This window comes from Anguilla rostrata, chromosome 11, assembly GCF_018555375.3.
Source record: "Anguilla rostrata isolate EN2019 chromosome 11, ASM1855537v3, whole genome shotgun sequence".
Taxonomy (NCBI): domain Eukaryota; kingdom Metazoa; phylum Chordata; class Actinopteri; order Anguilliformes; family Anguillidae; genus Anguilla; species Anguilla rostrata.
Genome location: NC_057943.1, coordinates 24300612 through 24321835, shown reverse-complemented (window position 1 = coordinate 24321835; position 21224 = coordinate 24300612). Strand labels below are relative to the sequence as shown.

The 21224-nt window shown below is 43.6% G+C and overlaps 1 protein-coding gene across 2 annotated transcripts in view; it reads right to left on the bottom strand.

Moving 5' to 3' along the window:
• Window positions 1–2593: 2593 nt before the first annotated feature.
• Window positions 2594–21224, bottom strand: part of LOC135234358 (metabotropic glutamate receptor 4-like) — a 265830-nt gene continuing 247199 nt past the window's right edge. For both annotated transcript variants that reach the window (XM_064298878.1, XM_064298879.1), the window contains exons 10-11: window positions 10553–10796; window positions 2594–4536 (exon numbers count right to left, since the gene is read on the bottom strand). In XM_064298878.1, coding sequence (XP_064154948.1) covers window positions 4493–4536; window positions 10553–10796 — 288 coding nt within the window. In that variant the 3' untranslated portion in view covers window positions 2594–4492. The remainder of the gene's footprint in view (window positions 4537–10552; window positions 10797–21224) is intronic.

The window sequence follows — 21224 nt, the reverse complement described above, 5'->3', positions numbered from 1 at the left end:
ATTCCTCTAATATAATCAGTTTTTTAAAATGTATTATTTTAGGTTGCTTTGTATGATTAATGACCAGACTTTCTTGCACAAAAGCTGATTTACAGCTCAGAAGATGATGCCTGGCAGTGACCCAGTGTCCAGACCTCACTGAATTATGCATTAGGTGCACCGCCGATTAATTATTAACTTCAAAATCGCCCTTAAGGAGGGATGCGCAATAAAAAGGACATTCACCTCGGGGAAGGGATGATGAAGACAGCGCTCATTGCTCCGATTCCCAAGAGCAAGAGCGATCGCACAGCCCGTTTCCCCCATTCAAGGGATCTCGGTGGGAAACCGGCCTTTGAAAAGATTCATCAGCTTGGCCGAAAGTGCACAGACATCTCCATTGTCAACGTGTCAATTATCAAGTTCCCTTGTGTTATCAGCAAAATGGCAGGCAGCGGAGAGCGATGTAACCTTAGAGCTGGTTTGACATTAACATTAAAGACTTCCCAGACCTGGACACTGTCTTCCTGATGTGCTATTGGGCACTGTTACCTAAGATGTCATCTTCATTGAGAGGAAAATGGTTCTAAACAGGTAAATAGGTAGCCTATTTATTGTTACTTAGGATGTGCACAATTTTTTTCTGGCTTCATTCTACAACACAGATTTACTGCGAATAAATTTATTTTATCACCTGGATCTTATTTTACTCTGTTGTTTGGGTTCAGTGATCATTTGTGGTGGGAGAGAGTTGAACTGGGCATTAGAAATCCTGCTGGGGAGGGACCACCGACCCTCCGTGGACACTGGGCATGTGGTGTCACACTCCAGGGCCAGGACGGACACGTCCAGCACTGACACATTCAGGTTCCATCTAAAATCCATTTAGGCACATTTCACTCACCAACTGGGAAACTGCGAGACAGCCACTAGTACTATTTCTGGGCTGGGGCATGCAAGAGGAAGAGAGGAACCCCGCGATGATAACGACAGCATCGGCAGTTGCATTGTTTCGGCCTCATCCTACGGTTGCACCTATGCCACAACCTTCTCATTTGCCTGCAGCTAACAACACCGGAGATTCATGGGAAGGGTCAGAGGTCTGACCCCAGGGTTTGTTTATACTGCGGCCATCGCCATTGGCTCAAAGTTCACCAAGCTAATGACCAAAAGGCAATCCCCCTCCCCCGTAATGTATGCGCGTACACTCAACCCTGAAAAATACCCCTGCTCCGCCACGTGAATAAGATCCCTTTAAGGCAACCGAATTACCCAGTTATTCCACACAGCCCCCCAACCCTCGGTGTTAATAAAATATGTGCCTCCAGCCTATGTCTCCACACAGACTCCTGCAGGGAGCAGACAGGATGAATTATGAGAACAGTCAGGTGCACATTATTTAAGAGTTGCTGCCAGGGACATGGAGATGGGAGAAGCCAGCGTATAATTTTAAGGCCCCGGCCTGCCTCAGTGCTGGTGTTAGGCTCGGCTGCAGCCAATGTAAGAAATCTGCAATTAATCCATTCCTTATATTATACCAAACCTAACATTTCACTGAATGGGCATAATAATATTGTAGGGGTGTTATTTTCACTTAATCATTTAAGCGAAAGTAATTGATTTTGTAAGATTTAGGATCAATGATCAATATTTATTTACGAAGGAAGGCGGCCTGAATTAGTCAAAGCATTTTCATTTCATTGTTTTGTTACGCATACATTCATAATTTTTACACCCAGTTTCCATAACCAATTTATTTGATTTAACTACGATGAAGTGCACAAGACAAATAATTAGATGTCTTTTTCTATACAGCAGGCCCATTGCTGTCCTAGTTTCAGCAAAGTGTTTAACTTCTTCACCAACTTCACTTTTCATTCATTTGACCAACTCTAGAAAACAGTGCTTCTAGTCTTGCAGACAGACTAACATTTTGGGCTGGATTCAACCAAAATTTGCCATTAATTATGACTTACATATAAGCGCATGTTTTTAATGGTTTTCATACAGAAAACTTGTTTATGCTTTTGTTTGTGACCCCTGACCTTTGTTTATGAAATTAGAACTGTGTTTGAACGATTGTTGACAGAAAAACCTTTATTTGTCTATAAAATTAACATGCACTGTAATTTTCCATAGTTTTTATATTAGAAATATGCCTTTTTTTTTATGAATGTCTACTTTTAATAGTTCAGTACATACATAAAGCAGACATGATCAATCAATTTTTAAATAACATACATTAACTTGCCATTGAATTTGGTCAGCACTTACATACTCTATTTTGCAACACAAACAACGTGTTGAAAAGAACCAGGTGATGGCAGAGGGGGAGGGACAAAAAGCATAAACTCATTGTATACACAATCACAAACAATCCCACAATATTTCAACGAAAAAAGAAACCACGGCTCATTTTCCCACAGCCTCGGCCATTTCTGTCGAAGCGAGAGCCGTTGAACAAAAGAAAAGAAGTAGGTTTGACTTTTGTAGTAATTTTTTTGTAAAAAATATTTTATATCACCTCTTCAATAAGTTTTCCTTCTGGAGCTTATAAAACCATTGACCCAGAGGGTCCTTCCCGGTTTTACTTAACATAAATGTCTGAAATGCATTTTCTTTCATTCTTTTCTCCTTTTTTTTTTTTGTAAAGCCAACCTTAAAGATCAGCACTTCGTCAGGACAGTTTATGAGTGACACATGGCTGACTGGTTGGTTCTCCTTGAGATCTAAACCACTGGTAGACTTATCATGAAGAGGTCAGCTACTAACTTGTCATTAACTGTACAAAGCTGGTGAGCTCCTCCAATATGTGTGGAGGCCCAGGGCTAGCCCAAGAGATTATCATCTCATCACACAGAGCTAAAACAACAGAAAGACTAGCCATAGAAAGCGCAGATATACAGCCACGACTGTGGGTCTTTCACAGTTGCATGCAGGACAGGACTGGTTCTTGAAACCTTCCAAGTTGTATCCTCCTTTTTTATTATTTCATTATTTTGTAATGGTGTCCCCATTCCTGAATACAGACACACATCTGCCAATGCAAATAAAGGTAATAATACTGAAAAATAAAACAATGCTACACCCATACTTCACTTCCCTCTAAATAAGCCTGCCCATGCCAGGGGCAGGGCACAGTAGAAACATGGTGAACCAGCCATGGAGTGTGGTATATAAGCTGGTAATATAATATTTGGAATAGGTAGTGGAATTCTGGATTATAGAAGTAGAAAACCGGGAAGTTTCCAGAAGGAGTGCAGTGCAGTCCTTCAGTTTGGTCTTAGTTTCTGTTTCTGGTTCAAAACTGATTTAATATTTAATCAAGCACAAAAAAATTAATATTTAATCACACACACCAAAAAAAAAAGATAAAATAAACCAGTAATCACTGGACCTCAATAGGTTTGGGTTTCCCAGACGCAGCACAGACCCAAATGGTGACACCACTGTAACATATTTTTACCACAGTCCTCACAAGTTGCATTCCAACTTTGACAACACAGTACACACAGTATGTTCCTACAAGCATGCTTGATATCTGAACAAAAAGACCACTCAGACAGTGTCACATGGTATAGTCATCTTTATCCCCTCATGGGGGAAACAGAAGTTGGAGGAACATTTGTACTAATTTTCATTAGGGTGGTTTATCTGCCTGTTGGCATGTATGCTAATGACTTCCCACAGGCAGTCATACACTTTTCCGAGCAGATGTTTTATATTTTTGCATATACAACTTAAACATCACCTTCTTCACAAAAACCGATAGAAAAGAAAAAAATGCAACACAGTCTGAATGGCTTCTTTGTACCGTGTATGTATTGACCAACACACTGATCAACTTTGTTTTGTTTTTTGGTCAGAGTAGGTATCCGTCTTAAAATTCCAGCAAGGCTCCATTTTATAACTGAGGACAACAAACAAAAGAGATGAACTGGCGAGAACTGTGGCTCATATGGGCTTGATTTGCTGTTCTTCTTCAGCCCTTTATCACAACCTCACACGATGGAGAGGAACTCTAGTTAACGCTTCACACGACTGGCAAGAATACGACACGGCACATGAAGAGAACAGCCTCTTTTTTTTTTTTACAAAAAAAAAAAACATTTCACATGTCGCTCTTACAGAGAAGCTTGTCAACTGCAGAACAGACATCTTGAGAGTGAAAGCAAGCCGTGATATAAACTCCAGAAGGAAAACCTGGGTCCTGAATCCATCCTCTCTGCTGTTACCATGGAAACGTGGCTGCTTGTTGTCTCTGACGGTCTCCGGGACAACGCCGTCACATCTGACATGGCCCCCAGTGAACTTTCCCTGCAGCTGTATTTTGTTTTGCTTTTTTGTTTGTTTTGGCATTCGTTTGCCAAACCTGGTCCTCAAAGATCCTGTTTGTAAAAGTGTTTTAAATTGGCCACCTGTTTTTATGTGTTTTCCCGCTGCTTTCTGTCTGTGTGATTTATATGTGTCTGGTGAAAGGTCAGATCCACGCACTGGAGGGCTACATCTTGTCCTAGATTGCATGGTTGCTGTAGCTGATGTAGGTTTGCTTGGTAACTATGGACACAGAAGCAAAGAGAGACAGAGAGTCAGACAAAAAGATGCCAGAGTAAAAACTTTTTTCCCCACTGCCTACCATTTCTGCCCATCCATTCAGGTTAAAAGCAGAGCCTCATATTTATGTGTGAGCTCATTTGATCAAAGTCAGAGTTCCGATGTGCCAGGAAACACAGGTAGAGCAGGCTGCGGTCTCAGAGTAATTGATATAAATAGCGAGGAAAGAAAAGCATTTTTCGAGAATGCCATCCCCATTGTAAGAATAATCAGTCTTGCAGGAGAATATATCGCACTCTCTCATCTGCATCCAAATGCAAATACTGTTGCTCAGACAGGTATAAAAAGCGGAGACAAATGTGGGCCAAACTGGCAATAAAAGAAGTGTTTCTCATACCATTTTTAAAAAATCTCTGCATATCCAGGTCTCTATTCAGCATAACCACCATGTGCTTAATTCAGAGCATTCCAACAATAGTTACAATGTTTTGCTGTTTTTTTAAATTTATTTTAAACTTTTTGTTAATGGCCGAAGCCACATACTTGTATTTTGGATCACAATGAGTTATATGTACTTACATGTATGCTACAATTTTAAATATATCAACTTAAATTCCATTTTCAGGTTATGACAAAGCACTTTTTGGTCAGGCTGAAGACTGGCTCCCACATCAGGGCTAAGCTGTGACATTGTCAGTCAACTTGTGCACACTGCATAACAGTGCATAGCCACTGGCCTCAATCATCCAATCAGCATGCAAGCCTCAGAAATCGTTCTCTGTGTACCATGCGACCCATGCAGCAGTGACTCCACTGTGCTGACACTGAACTGTTCACACTAAGGACTGAATGGATAAGTCACATTAAGTCAAGGACTCCAGGGTCTTTCTTCAACATGATATTATGTCATAGATGCCAACATCACCATTTTTTATGTTCAACATTTACCCCCAAAACAATGATTCAATAATCACAAAATATAGTGTAACTCATAATTAAGATATCATTTATCTCGGTGTATATGGGTGACATCCTGAATGAAAATATTTCATTTTTGAAAGTGGCCAAATTAAGCATATGCAATTTTGGCAAACCGTGGCCATTTCAATAGTTCAATTAATTCAACAAATAAGAAGGGTTGATTTAGTCATACAGTACTTCTGTGCTGAGGCCCAAATACCTTACATTTGCGAATACTTTCTTTGGTTATGCTGTTAAATAAATAATAAATGAATGCCTATCAACGCTGTTCGCATTGTGATAAATTATGGATTAGTGGGACCCTTGAACAGGGTCGAGATTTAAGAATCTTAAAAACCATCATCAAATTCCAGCAGGTTTTGCAATATGCATGATTGTTCTCAAACTGAATTAACAGAAATTAAATAAGATATCCAAGGATTCGTCCATTTAGATATAGGAGGAATGATTCAAATCCCATAACATTTTGGCAACCCATTTCATATATACAGTCTAGATATAATCTTTTTTAAAATAATCTTTTCTAGATAAGATTTGCTGAAATGTAATCCAATTCACAGCATACAGTTATGTGAAAGAAAGAATTCAAATGCAGTATAAAAGGCATAATTCTGAAAATGTTTTGCAGTTACATTTATTTGTGTCTTTAAATTTGCATTCTAGCAAGTTGGACAGAAACAAGTAGACTAAGTTTATGTACCAAGTTTTTCAATATTTCATAAACACAGGGTTCAAATAAGTGTATGCAACAATCCTTGTTGGATCGAAGATACCTAAATTGTATTCATATTCATATGCTACATTTTAAAATGTTTACAAAATTTAATAAATTCTTATGGACTGATCCAGCTTTAGCATTTATAAACCAAAAACTAATTAAATAACAAAACATTTAAAATGTTTTCTATGCAATACAGCAAGATGCCTGTCAATGCATCTGAAGTAATAAAAGGAAGTCTTGTATAGTAGTCTGCCTGTTTCACACTGCTAGCTCATTGCTATGTCAGACTTTTAATTTTATATTTAGAGCAGCAGCCAGGTTTGTTGCATTGTTGTTGCAGCTATTTAATATCTTGGTGTCCCTCATGATTTTTTTTCAAGCCAAATATTGAGTATTCTTTACTAATTGCACTTGCCAAGTAACATAACATTTATTAAAAATAAAAAATAACCTTCACTGTTGAGTCATTTGCGTATTTGAGCTGGCAGAATGACTGTGTGACACATGCAGTACCTCTGCTATGCCCACACAAGACTGTGTTCACTCCAGGATAAACAAATGTGACCTCACAGAAGAAGTGTAGGTTAGAACATGTTCAAGCAAGATCCAAACATTTTCAGACTTGTAATTCATTTTAGTTCTGATTGTCCACTTGCAGCAATTCTGTTTTATATATTACTTTGAGTTTTGGTAACAGCTGCAGACAACTCTGACATCATTGCTTGTTTGGAGTATAACCATGTTGAATAGAATGCAAAATATTTCAGCATTTAATAGTAAACTAGAAGAGTGCACTCAGTAGAGTGCAGTTCTCCGCCAGGCATTCCAAACGGAAGCAGTTGTTGATCACTTGCGGCCCTTAGCGGCCGGTTAGGAGTTAGCACTCAATCTATTTCAATGGACAACAATGATGGAAATGAATTCAAATAAAATATTTGTCGTTGACCGATTTGCAAAATATTCAAGAATTCAGGTCCTTGGCCTGCTGTCAGCATGCACGACAAATATTAGGCAGATCGGCCCAGAGTATGCAAGATTAGCTGCGGACAGAGACACAAACACACACACGCACAAACACACACACACACATATGCACACAAACACACGCAACCAAACACATGATCCCCTCCAGGCTCCGCCTGGAGGAGATAATGACTGCTTCCTGTTTGCTAACCATGCATGCATTGTCACAAGTGGGTAATAAGCTATGGAATGGGGGTGGAAATGAAGCTTCAACTGCATGTGAAAGGAAATGTGACTTAACTCATTCTGCTATCCAGTGCATTAGGCTATTAATGTGAAACATATGGGAACATTTATGGCAGTAAATTGGGAGCTCCTTAATTTTATGGGGGAGGGGGGGCTAGAAGGCTTGATAGCGAGGCCTGGGGCTAAATGCTGCAGGGGAGATGGCCTGGGGGCTGCATGGGTACTGCAACGCCGGGGTGGGGGAGGAGCTTCCCAAGCTTCAAAGGCTGCTAGTAATGCAAGGCCCAGAAGAGGGGCAGGGTCTGAGCAGTGGACGAATCAGAAAGACGTTCGGTAGATGCGACTGGCTATGGCACTGCGTGGCATGGCATGGAGTGCAATATGAGGTGTGAGCCATGGGAGGGGGAGGGGAGGCATGCGCATGTAGGAAAACCGGTATCAGCTTGCCTGCTCGGCTGTCTAATCGCCGCGGAAACTCAGCCAATCTTGTCTGGACCCATGTAGACTGATTGGGCGAGTCAATGTGGATAAATCTGAGTGGGATGCTGCTGACAGCTCAGGAGGAATGGGGGAGTGGGGGGGGGCAGGGTTGGGGTTCAGGTAGATTGGGGTGGGTGCTCCCGTCCCCTCCCCATGCGGCTGTGATAAATGAATCTTATTTAAGCATTTATGTGCTGCAAGCTGCAGATAAAAAATAGATGGTCCAGAAAGAATTGGAGCTGGCAGTTCCATCTGTTTCTGCCCCCCCCCCCATTTGTTGTTGCATGCCCTATTATGGAAAATTCCTCAGTTTGTCAACACAGGAAACAAATTATGGGGGAGGGGCCTGATTGTCGGTAGATTGATTGATGTCAGTGCCCACAGTTCCATGCCCCAGAATCCACTCCATGTGAAACAGGTGGAGGAGTAGTGGACAGGTGGCTGGGAGTCACGGCAACGTGCCCATGCTGTGTGCTGGTGGCAGAGTGAGAACAGGCCTACGTGCTTCCCTCTGGCTGCCTGTGAGGCGGGCACACAACGCAGGCAGAACTGTGAGGCGGGCACACGACACAGGCAGAACTGTGAGGCGGGCACAGAACGAGCGCCGGAAGGGCACAACGCAGAGACGTGGGTAGGCCACGCAGGCGGGCCCGAGCTCGCTCAAGGGAGTGCCGTGCTCAGGGAGTGGGGGGGTTGAGCCGTTTCTCTCCGTTACCTGTGGGAGGGAGCCTCTACAGTCCCTCACCGTGTTCCCCGCCCTCTCCGCAGTCTGGCACAAGCACAGAAGGTGGCGGTTAGTCACGGAGGGCGCCGCCCGAGGGACCGCGCGACCACTCTACACGGGATGCAGTCACTTCCCATTTCTCCACTTTCCCTTTCCAGGCCCCAGCGGGTTAGCCAAGCCTCCCGCGCGGGGAAAGAGTTTACCTTAGTGTCCGGCAAGCTGGCGGCTGGATGTTACAATCGATCGCTCTCCCAGCTGAAGTGGGCTGGTTCTGCACAATTCAAATTACATTACACACCTTTACTTATATAGCAGATACCCACATAGCAACTGACACTTACTATCCAATTGCTCAGAAAGGAACAACTGAAATAATTCTGGTTGGGTACCATGCTCAAGACGTGATACCTAAGTCATGAATGACAGCAGCCTAGCTGGGATTTGAACCTGAAACAGAGTTATAAGCCTGATTCATAAAATGGTACACACTAGTGCTGAAATTTGGCCTTTTGGGGGGGAGGGCATCTTTGTTCACTTTTTTTCAAAGAAGAAAACAATTTGACACCTGTGGTCCTACACCCACTGAAACAACTTCTGCTGACTCTTTGAAGAAATGTGTAAGGTATTATTTATCACAAAATGGCCAGTTCCCCAGAGCAGCAGGCAAGAATGCTTTATAGGCACTGAGAAACTAACTCCAGATTACGTCCGGCTGTTTCAAAGGTAATTACACAGCACACTGTAAATAACCCAGAAGGATGCCTTCAATGCCACTGATTATATATTGTACAGTTAAGGAGGCATCTGCTTGAGCACACCATTGACAGAGAACGCTAATGTCTGAGGGCCTTTGGTGTTTCGTTTGGCTCTAATTGTAGTGAAGATGAAGTAAAGTATATGGGGGGATTATAAGAGAGTGAGTGCATGATTAGTCTGGGGATTAGACGGTTCCTCCTGTAAATCTCAAATGGAACTGCTGGTTCCATCAACTACAGAAGCTAGTTCACCACATGCTTTCAGCTGTTGAGTCAAATCATTCTCTAGTAAAATATGAAAACGCAATTACTCAGAGCACAGAAGATGTTTGAAAGCTTGCAGCTTTACTGCATTTATTGTTTGAACTGGTAATGAATGAGCTGATGTCCTCTGGTAGCCTGGAGAGTCACTCCTTACTGCTCTTTTTAATGAAGTCCTGGAAACAGAAAGGCTGCCATCTCTTTGTGAATGTGCCTACATGTGTGAGAATGCTTATTAAATTTCCATAGGGCTTGTGTTCTACAAGATAGCAGATGATATATCTGCAGATGGATGTAAATGTTCGGAATAGTGTTTTCCCATAGGAATGAGCAGCCAGCCTCAGAGCAAATGTTATTAAGTTGTAGGCACTCCACAGAGCGAACAGAGCTAGAGGCCACAGAGTGAATCGGCACAGATCCACATAATGGCCGCCTGAAATCCGACCGATTCATCTCCATCAATATTCACAGTTTTTACAGCCTGCTTTCTAAGGTGCATTTCAGAGTATCAGGTCATTTCTATTGGTTTCCGATTCATTTGAAGACAAGAAATAGCATTTTTTCCCAAAAGCCGTCGAAGTGTAAAATAACCACAGCAGCCATTTTTGTATACATGATAGTACGTATTACAGTAAAACTCCACAATAACTTTGAGAATGAAGGACTGAAGGAAAGTGGAAATCTGGGAAGTGACTCTGGCACAGCATCCAGACCTGCAACAAGCATCTACAGTATCTGCATCCACTCGCATGACCTCACCTTTATGCCCTGCCCTCTCTTTGCCTCCAGTCTCTGCCTCCTCCTTCTCTCCAATCCACACACCCCTCGCCACCTCCATTCCCCGCCACCTTGCAGCCTCATTTCCCTCGCCCACACCCCCAAGCTCACCTTGTGTTTCCAGGCTCTCGCACAGCTCGGACTTGGCCTCTCCGTTGGGCCGCAGGCCTCCTTTGGGGAACTTGTTGGACATGGTGGCGGCTGTGACCACAGCCTTCAGGCTGCGCTTGCGCTTGGGCACGTTCTGCTCCGGGTGGAAGAGCACCACGTACACCTTGGGCATGTAGAGCATGCCCAGCGACACCGAGGCGCTGAGGCTCACCGAGATGGTCAGCGTGGTCGTCTGAATGTACATCTGGAGGAGAGGGAGGAAGAGGAGGAAATGGGGAGAGAGCGGGTTGGAGGAAAGAGGAAGGACAAGGAGTAAAAGGAAGAGGACAGAGAGGGAGAAAGAGCAAGGAAGATAAATATTAGAAGGAGGAGGAAGGGCGATAAAAAGCGACTCTTAATGCAAGATCAGCTTCATGGACCTCTGGGAGTGCAATCCCTGCACATGGTTCAGAGAGCTAAACACCATCCATTCTCCTAGTTTTGCGTAATGCTACGACGGAGCTTTCTAATGACAGCATACGGCAATGACTCAAGAAAGGCCCAATGAAGTCACGGATTATTAAACGATCCTCAAACGCCTTCTCCCAAACTACTACGGCACATAGTGTTGTGTTGGTGGCTAATGCCTCGCCTCCTGCCAGTTGTGACACTGACAAATTTGTTCTTCGTCTCAGCTCTTTGCCTCGCCTTTTAGTACGTAGTTGCGTGGTCGCTCAGGATCAGAACGTTTCTTAATGTAAATTTAAGATCAGCCTAACATGGCAATTTTATGGTGTATAATCACAGCCATTTGTTCATCCACAGGGTTAGCCAAGCGGCTATCTGACATGCATACGGCACATGCTACACAGATCACTGTAATACTCTACGACCCGTGGGCAGAAATAATTAACATGACACAGTTCATGGGCTGCCACCCCCTCACCCCACCACCATCCAGGCCACAGAAGGGAGATCCCAAGAGTCCTTTAGTCAAACAAGAACCAGGAACCTTCTCATCCATCCGAAATTTCCCTCTCTCTCCTCTCTCCGCTCATCCGATCAATCAGCTACTGTGGCCACCTCTTGTTTGTTAATTTTCTGCAAAGCTGCATTTAATATTGCTGCTTTATCAACCTTAAAACACTTTCCTTGTGCCAGACTATTATCGCCCCCCTTTCCTCCCTCCCCCACGTCCTGTACAGTGTAACTTCTACAAGGAACACGTAACATCACGAAACATCCACACGCATATACAATAATGACAGGAGGGTCGGTGGGGGGGGGGGCGCTTAAATTTGGCACAGTGTGTCACTACTCTTTGGTGCGGTGGTGGGGTTTACACCGCAGAGTCACATTACTCAGAGGCTTCATGAGGACGAGAGAGAGGGAGCAGCACGGAGAACAGCAGAAGCTCGACATGCCAAGGCAGCGTGTCCGCCGTCACGGCAACCCAAAGCCCACAGAGCGGGGCGACCCAAAGCCCACAGACCCATCACAGACACACATGGCCTTTCATGCTTGAGCGTCACGCTGCACCCTGCTTGTCTTTATTTATGTATGTGGCAGCGGCCCAGTGTCATTTGATTTGATGGACTGTCTTCATTTGTATAGGATCAGTGTAACTGTTTGATGGACACAGGAAAGAATGGCATGTACAGATGCACAGTACAGCACGGTGAGTGTGGATCTGGTGACCATGTTAAGTAGACTATTACAGAGCATTTAAACACGATGTGGTCCTTTTTCCCCACTCACATTTATACTTCTCACCAGCTGCTTTCCTTTTGCCTGAATATATTAAACACTGGATTCTACATTCCCATTTTTACTCGACTCGCCTAATGGGAAAGTGCATTATGTGCATAAAACTGAAAGTCAGCTTTATAAAATGCTAGACCTAGATTTTTCAGGAAAATGCTAGATAGCTAGTCTAAAAGCATATTAATAAAAATGAAAACCAATGGAATTCATGCAAACTATATGCCTCAAGCTGCATTAATATATTAAGGTGGGCAGTGCTCCCCATGCAAATGATTAATCCCCAAAAGCTTTGGTTGGAAGTTTTTGTGAAAGCCGCAACTGGCCAGAACAATGAAATATGCCTTGTGAACAAGCTTCCCTTAATCCTATAGCTGACAACATTCAAAACAAGTTTTCAGCTAAGGTAAGATCACTGTCCGAAACTAAATCCATGTGTATCTCAATTCCTCTTAAATACCCACACAATAATAAAATGGTAAATGGACTGCATTTCCATCAACTACTGGCAAATGTGCTATATAAACAAAACCGTTTACAATGCCTCTTTTTCCACACATTCACACACACTCACACACCAACTATGAATGGCAGCCATGCAAGGCGTTAACTAGCTTGTTGGGAGGACCAACTGGGGTTTGGTGTTACAATACTCAAAAACCCCTTGACACACCTCGGATCAGTGGTTGAACCGATAACGGTCCGTTTGCCAGACGACCACTCCACCTCCTGAGCTAACGCCGTCCCATTATTAGGTTTTAAAGTGATACTTAACACATTCTCTGTAAGGATGAGTGATGAAGTGAGTGGCAACAGAAGACAGCCTAGAGAGAGAGTGAGCGCGGGGGTCAATTCCTTTACTCCGGTTCGATTCTCATCAGCAGGACGGCTGGTTCTAATCGTCATGCGGGGCGAGCGTACCTGCCTACCCCATCCCAGGGCAGCGGAGGGATAGATGACCCTGCTAAAATCAATGCCATCAATTTGTAAGGGAGGTGGGGAGGGCATATCTCTGTGTACCAGTAAGGGGGAGACTAAGATGCGGTATTGTGGTCCTCAGTGGACCTGCTCCTACAATAAGTGCCACCCCCCCAACAATGAACAGATGACATCAAAGACAGGGATTTTCCTCAGAAAGCTGACCCATCCCACACCCTCTCCCATAGATGATCATTCCCAGAGCTTTCTCTTGGTTTTTGTTTTCCTGAGCACGACTCTGGCTTGTGCCTTTGTTTGTTGTTGTGAGGTTGTGATTAACAAGGGTGCCTCCTCATAGGGAGTGGATCTGCAGAGATTGCTGGGCTGTACAGGGGTCTGGACAAATACATTCAGCCGGAGCTTCATTTCAGAGCTGTGGCGAGGCTACACTGGCCACAGGCTGTGCGCATGAATTTACACAAGGATATATTAATATAGGAGCTGTCAATTCCCTGCTTTTATTGAACAATGTCTCTGGGTGCTGGGTCGGGGGCGGTGCAAATGGAAACTGTTGTAAAGGTTGTAAATTTGAAAAAAAAAATCTTCAGGACACAACTGCTAAAGCTACTGAAGATATTTCTGATGACAAATAAAATCTTCAATGTGTTTTTTTTTTTTTCGGTTTTATGGCAAATGTGCTTTTGAAAAGCAGCAGATCTGTGAAAGGCTCTGCTTCGTGATGGATTTCTCAGCCTCCAGGAGTTCAGTATTCACTGTGCTTAACACACGCCCCCTCACTCAAATCAAGACGCCGGGTGAGGGTCTGGATCAATCGGCAGCCTTTGCGCGTGCCACTCTGGATGAGTAGACATGTTCCGGAGCCTGCTCATTAAGCTGTGTAACAGCAGGTGTCCCAAACCGCAGAACAGCACCCCAGACCATTAACTCCTCTCTGTGCTCATTAGACAAACGGCGCGAGAAGCTCTCGCTGTTTCTGAGCAGTGTCTGGAAAAAAGAAACGAGTGCGGGAGGGTGGAGACGGGAAACGCCTCTCCTCTTCGCCTGATTTGACGGTGGGGCCTGAGTCCGACCACACCCCCTTTCCAGGTCTAATGAATAAATACCCTGGCTTCAATCCTTAACTTTGATGTACCAGTAAATGTCTGTTAAGTATTACCTGCCCCCTGCCCCCAATTCAGTTTTTTCCCCCAATGGATTTGAAGATCACTAATGTCCTCAAATGGTGTTTGTTAGGGGGGGAAACCAACAAATGTAACCATTTTAAACAATTAACATGTCAAAAATTTAGGACAAATGTTGATTGTGTTTAAGCTAACGGATAGCATGGAGTGGTTAGGGATTGTATAAACAGATAGGAACCTTCATTTCAGGTACCCCTGCATGTCTTGAGCAGGAAGACAGTACTGCAACCCTGGCATCTATTTAACATGAGCCGATGCAAAGATTATGTTTGTTTACTTGGCTCACAGATGGACAGCAATCTCATACACAGCTGTTTTCAGACTGGCCTCAGCCAAGCTTGTTAAATGAAAGACCAGTACTGCATCCAAGCCTGCAGTGATAGCACTTCCTTTGGCTTTTGTTTCTATAAGAAATCCATCTGCTGTTACATTGCACAGCAGCGGCCAGGTAAGTTTACCCCACAGCCACACTGAGGTCTGTATATTCACACCACTGTTGCACAATTTCAGACGATCACTGTTTTAAATTCAGTCAACAATAGTACATGACTCATCTAATGTGCTTACTTTAGTGGAAAACCGCAATTCATGGTTTCAATTGGAAAAAAAGGAAGAAAAGAAGAAATCATGCATTATTATTGCTAAAAGATGAAAAACCCATTTTGAACAACTGATCAAGATGTTGGTATTTAAATGGAGATGATTTGCACAATCCCATGTTAATCTTTATATTTTTGCCCCTGAGAGAAGCACAATTCTGGAAAATTTACAGGATTCTTATTTGATATAAATTAAATTATGTAAATTAAACAGAAGCCAAAATATTTTGTAATGGCAGCACCTTCCTTTAGTGGAACTGATTTAATCATCCCTCCATGTGTGTCATTTAATTTGGCATCAGGACTAGGCCGTTGCATTCTGTGCCATTGTGAAACTGAAAAGGGCATTCACAGGAAGTGGAAATGCACTGCCAATGGTGTGAAACGGCTAAACCACTGAGGCGGGGATCGCCTTGAGCCCCGGATGCGGAGAGGCGCACAAGCAAAGGGCGCGAGCGGCAGAGAGGCGCACAGACAAAGGGAGCGAGCGGCAGAGAGGCGCACAGACAAAGGGAGCGAGCGGCAGAGAGGAGGGCCTGCTCCAGCAGGGCTCAGAGCCGGAATGGCGGGACCCGCTCAGAGAATCAGACAGGAGTCAGACAGGACTTTGGGGGGGGGACGAGGTGCCGGAGCAGCGAGCGCGCCACGCAGCCACGGACGTGATGCGCTGCCAGATAAGCCCCGGGCCCCCCGGGACCGCGCGGAGAGAGCGGTTAATCTGCAGAGGAGTACGCTGGCCGGAGGCGCCGCAATATTGCATCGCGGAGTGTTGAGCGGAGGTGCGCAGCGAGGTCAGAGCCGGAATGGCGGTGTCCCCCCAAGCCCCCCCCCCCACCACCCCCGACTCACGGGGTCCTCTCTCCTCCTCTCCCGTGCGGCCCTGCTCCCCGATAAATCCGCCGTGGGGGAAAAGAAGCCGATATAATCTGCTATCGGGCCTTATCGCTCTCCAGAAACGCCGCTCTGGAGAAGCTCCGGCGGTGAACCCATTATTAAGTCCCGCTGAAAGAGCAGAGGAGTCCTCTTTCAGGCGTAATTATACTCCCAATCTCAACTCCAGAGGGTTTCCATTTCCACAGAGTGCCCACCCGAGAGCCACCTGAATCTGAAGGCCTCTATTTGAGGGACAGCTTTACTGTGAGGCCCCCGGCCAGCTCTGTGTACAGCCATACGCTGAATGTTTTTCATCTTTTATCTACTCCGCTGTTATTGAAAGGAATCAAATTGGCTGCATTGATACTCATTTTGTATAAATCCTCAGTGCTTTGATTGGATCTCACACGCCATAATGTAAGTTTGGGCTTAAAATCTGGGGTCAGTACCCTCAAGAAACTCATATGCTATACACTGTACTTCCCCCTCACTTTAAGCGAAAGGTGTTATGGTAATATTAACCATTCCTGCAAACCCAGTACCTGCAGCTATCATTCTGCACAGAAAGAACGCAATATAAAAACAGTAGTGCATTGTTAAAACTAAACTGTAACAATTAGCTACTATCAGTCGCACTTCCACTTTTCTGTCATACAATGGTTACACATAGACCTATTTCAATCACCCATGAAAATACAACACATAACTGCCCATGTATATGTATCTAGAGGCAAAACTGCATTCTCCAATAAATACAAAAAATATTCTCCTGCAGCATGAGAACTTCCACAATATGACTGTTCTGCTTATGTTGCCAGGCCGTACTGTAAGTGTCTGTTCAGAGGATCACACAATGCAGACAGTGCACACTGCCACTCTTTCACAGTGCCAGGCTCAAAGGGAACCACCTGCGGCGTCCACTGGCGTCAGGTAACCCTCGGGAACAGCATGGAGGCAACTGGAGGGACCGGATGACACATGTATCCCAGTAGGTCAGTGTGTTCCATAATAGGGTCCCTGAGGGGGTGCAATGAAGAACAGGTCTGACTGCAGCAATTGCCTTATTACTATCTATAAACCTGGGGTATAAAAAGGCCTGCCCTATCCTCTCTCTGGGTGGGCAGTTAGCAGACTGACTCAGAGCTGGAGAAGCAGTAACCTATGTGATTATGCACTGCAGCCGGGCAGAATATCCATTTTCAGGTGATATAAAAAGCTTGCAAGGTCCTCCATCACATCTACCCTGAGGCTGCATACAGTAAATAACTCACGTGTGCGGAACTCTCTGCAGGGTGCAGTATGCTAGTTAAGAGCAGCCAGGTGCAGATAACTAAATAGATTTTTCTAGGCTTCTGGCCCAAACTGAGTATGGGGATTTCACAGCTGAACCTGCCCCTAACGCAAGACTCAAATGCATTCATATTAATATCCATATGGACACATACAACCTGGCCCAGCAAATCGATGGCACTTTTCCAGAGAATAGAAAAAAATGCCATCTGCATCAAATGAAAGATTTCGATCTTAGCTTTATTTTTAGCAATATGCAAAATCAAGAGACATTATCTTCCAAGAATATAACAGGTAATTAAGTCCTTCGATACATTATTCTGAGCATGGGCCATTCTATACTTATACTTAGCTACACTTTCATTTCATTTAAGCATTTTATATTTATTTTATTAGTTACGTTAAGCCCTGTGAATTAAAATACAATGCTATATCTTTTTGGAGCCAAATAACTTCAGGTTTGATAAATTACATAAAAATATCAACAGCTTGACCTTTTCACCAAACCTACTCTTTCCACAATTGCAAATGTAACATTATATAGAATAAAAATAAAACATTGCGGGCAACAACATGCATGACCAATATGACGTAACCGCGGAGAACGTCCTGTCTTTTGTGCTCCCACAATTCTGAACTATATTTAACACATTCTAAAACTTTAAAAAATATATTTAATATATAATATACTTCTGCATAAACGCTACACATAAAAAATGGCAACATGCGGAAATACACATTGCCAGTTCATTGAAGTTCTCACAGCAGATGACAGCTATTCCGTCGACCATAGAAAGATAGATATTATTGATCCAGGCAGTGACCTTGAGTTCTGAGTTCATACTTTGGAGGCCTCTCTCTGACAGACACTGTACACCAGAACGCCATTGACTGGAGAAGCTCATTTCTTCTCCAATTTCACATCCACTACATCTTTGAATTTTCTACATAGTCGATGGCACTGGTCATAAAACATTTACCACCACATCAATTTTCAATTTTCTTTCCACAGATGAGATAGACTGAGTGAGGAATGAGGTAAGAAAATCGTTTAAATATCCCATGAACCCTGCAGTGCTTGTGGGTGCTGTGCATGTGTTGTAACTATGTTACTAGTGCTTGTCATAGAGATTGTGGGTGCACTGTATACTGTTAAATTGATGGCAAAAAAGCCAGCGCTTTCTTTCCATGATGGACTGAAGCGATTAAATGCACCAGCCAATCGGTGAATTTCAGTTGTATTTGTTCCTACCAACAACTGCCTGTTGATTTTTTTGAAACCACAAGCACTTGTTACCGTTGCTGCAGTTGTGCATGTTATTTGAACCATTTCCCACTGCTGCGCATGAGTTCTATTAATTAATTTAATACATAATTATTTTTTAAAACACTCAATGATTTCTACTGTTCTATAATTTCTTTACAGCTTTGCCATGACGGCTCAGTGACTTTAGCAGGGATGGGTAAAAAAAATATCACATCCATTCAATTTTCACAGAGTAGAGTAATGAGTAGCGCTAAAGTAAAAATTAATCTGCATAGATTTCCACTTTCATTTCACAGATGAGTTTGACAGAGGAGAGGGATGAGGTGGGAAAAGCAGTCAGAAGCCCCAGGAGCCATGCAGGGCTGGTTAAGTGTGCCAGGCACACAGAAGGTATCGCAACAGCTGCCCCTGCCCCATCCTCTGAAACTACTCAAGGCCTTTCGTCTCTTGACATGGTGCGGCATATGCTGCATGTTTGGTGAAATCACAGCGGAGCATGCTGTCAAAATGGGGGAAACACTTAATAAGTATAGGGCTCATAAAATGTGTATGATATAATAAGAAATTGGAGGATATGAGGCAATGAAAAGTATTAAAGGAAAGCATTTCAAGACTGAAAATGCCAATGAGTCAGATAGGGTTATACTGGCTGAGCAGCCCGGGGATTGTGTGGGCCGGTTTGGAAGTGGGTTGGCTTTGGCTGAAGGGGTTGAAGGGGGGATTAGGTGCTCCAGTCCTCTCCACTGCTCTGCCTGAGCCCCCCCCCTGCTGTAACACTGATGTGATATTGCTGTATCCGTGGAGGGGGGGGGGGGGCATAAACCAGGGATCCAGTACATTTGTCCATGAACGAGACATTGAGGGTCATCATCTAAACCCCAAACCCTGCCCTCCCCATTCAAGCCTCTCTAATTGCACACCTGGTCGATGCCGGCCCCTCTCACTAATGGGACCCTGCCGAAACCCGGGGGCATTTGTGTATAAGGCCGCAGCTAGCCGTAACAGCGCCACCACGCGCCAGGTGAGCCCCCCACCCCGCCCCCCCTTCCGCCCGCCCGCCCGCCCGCCGCGCCCAGAAAGCCCACTGACAGGCAACAGCGCGGCAGCGCTAATGCAATTATGAGATTAGCGTCTCCCGTGGCGATCGCTCGCTTCCATCTGCGTGCTCCGCCCGTACGCTTTCCCACAGCACGCTCTCTTCCGCAGCATCGAAGGACCTGTGGCGGCGATCCGATTCCCTGCTGCTCGTGTTTGTATCCTTTTGTTCGCGTGGTGATATCCGTGGTTAGCCACACCCGGTTCTCAGCTGAGATGCATAAGCTCTCCCTATCAAGTGCAGCTGATGAAGAACGTGTTTCAAGACAGTTTATCGTGAACCGGTCGGATTTTGGCAACCTGTTTTGTGAAAATTTCCAGTAATTTCCAGTAATTTCGACCGGTTCATGCTACTGCGCATGAACCGGTCAAAATTTGACCTATATCGTACATGCAAGTTCATTAGTCTGTTTGGTAATCAACTCAAGTTCTTTTGAACATAAGTTCGAAAATTTCAGACAGAAAACAATGAAGAAAACAAAACAATAATTAGAGCCAAACAAATCTGGCAGAGCACAGTGTTTGAGTGAAGGCAAACTTTCCAGTTTCACTGCATTTGAATTTCTTCCAGGCGGGTGCACTTAGACTTATCTTAGACACAAGAGAACGTCGACTCAATGCAGAGAATGCTTCATCTCGAATAAAAAGAGAACTGTCTGCATTTGATGAGAGTGTGTTTGAGCGAGAGCATGGAGTCTTTCCTTCCAACGCCTTTCATGGTCTCATTCAGGAAGAATGCAGTGTGGATGCTGCTCTCTAATGCTTAGCAAAATTACATGCTCCTGATGCGTCCCAGAAATACTAAAAAAAGATAAAACAATAAAACAGCAAGAATAGCATGCAGGGTTAAAAATGACAGAATAATAAGAAATTATAACAAAAGTGCAAAGCCCCATTAATTGAAACAGTATTATTAAATAGTAAACAGTAAGATAGTAAAAAATATCTAAAAAGCAATAAAATAATATGGAAAGCAGCTCAGGAAAATGGAATCCTGGAAAGTAATTTTTTAGCAGTGATTTTAAAACTGGCACAGAGGGAGAATCTCCAAAATATTGTGGGAGAGCATTCCACAGATTGCAGACCTAGGAACTAAAAGCAGCTTATATACTCAGCAGTGTAATTATTCCATGAAATGCCTACAGCCTGAAAAATAGTAGATTTCTGATGTTTAGACATGTTTTGTGACACACCGGAAGACAAAAACTTTATTTAAAATACAACTTTTATAAATGAAAAACCTGTATTACTGTACATGCAGTATGTATACAATTTTCTTTCTATCTTTACTCACTTGAATGACATTTGAATGAATGGAACATTTTATTTCCGGGTTGTAATTAAATGCAAAACTCCCTTTATTACAAGAAATAAGATTAAGGTAAGGCATCAATCAATTTTCTTTTAATTCAGACTGTTCATATTACCAATCATGCCATTTAAGTTGGCTGCTCCATTTTCTGAATGTCAGGATGAAAAGCAATAATTTGCCTTGATTACTCTCTTTCAAAATTTTTATAATTAGCCAGCTATTTATATCTCCAAATCTATCAAAGACTAACTCTATCAATGCAAATGTTGAAGCATTGGCAATGCTTCGTGTGCAACCACGGGCTTTCCTGCCATGACAAAATTATAAATGAGAATAGTGTGTTATACAACGGTAGTCATAAATTCACACTGATTAA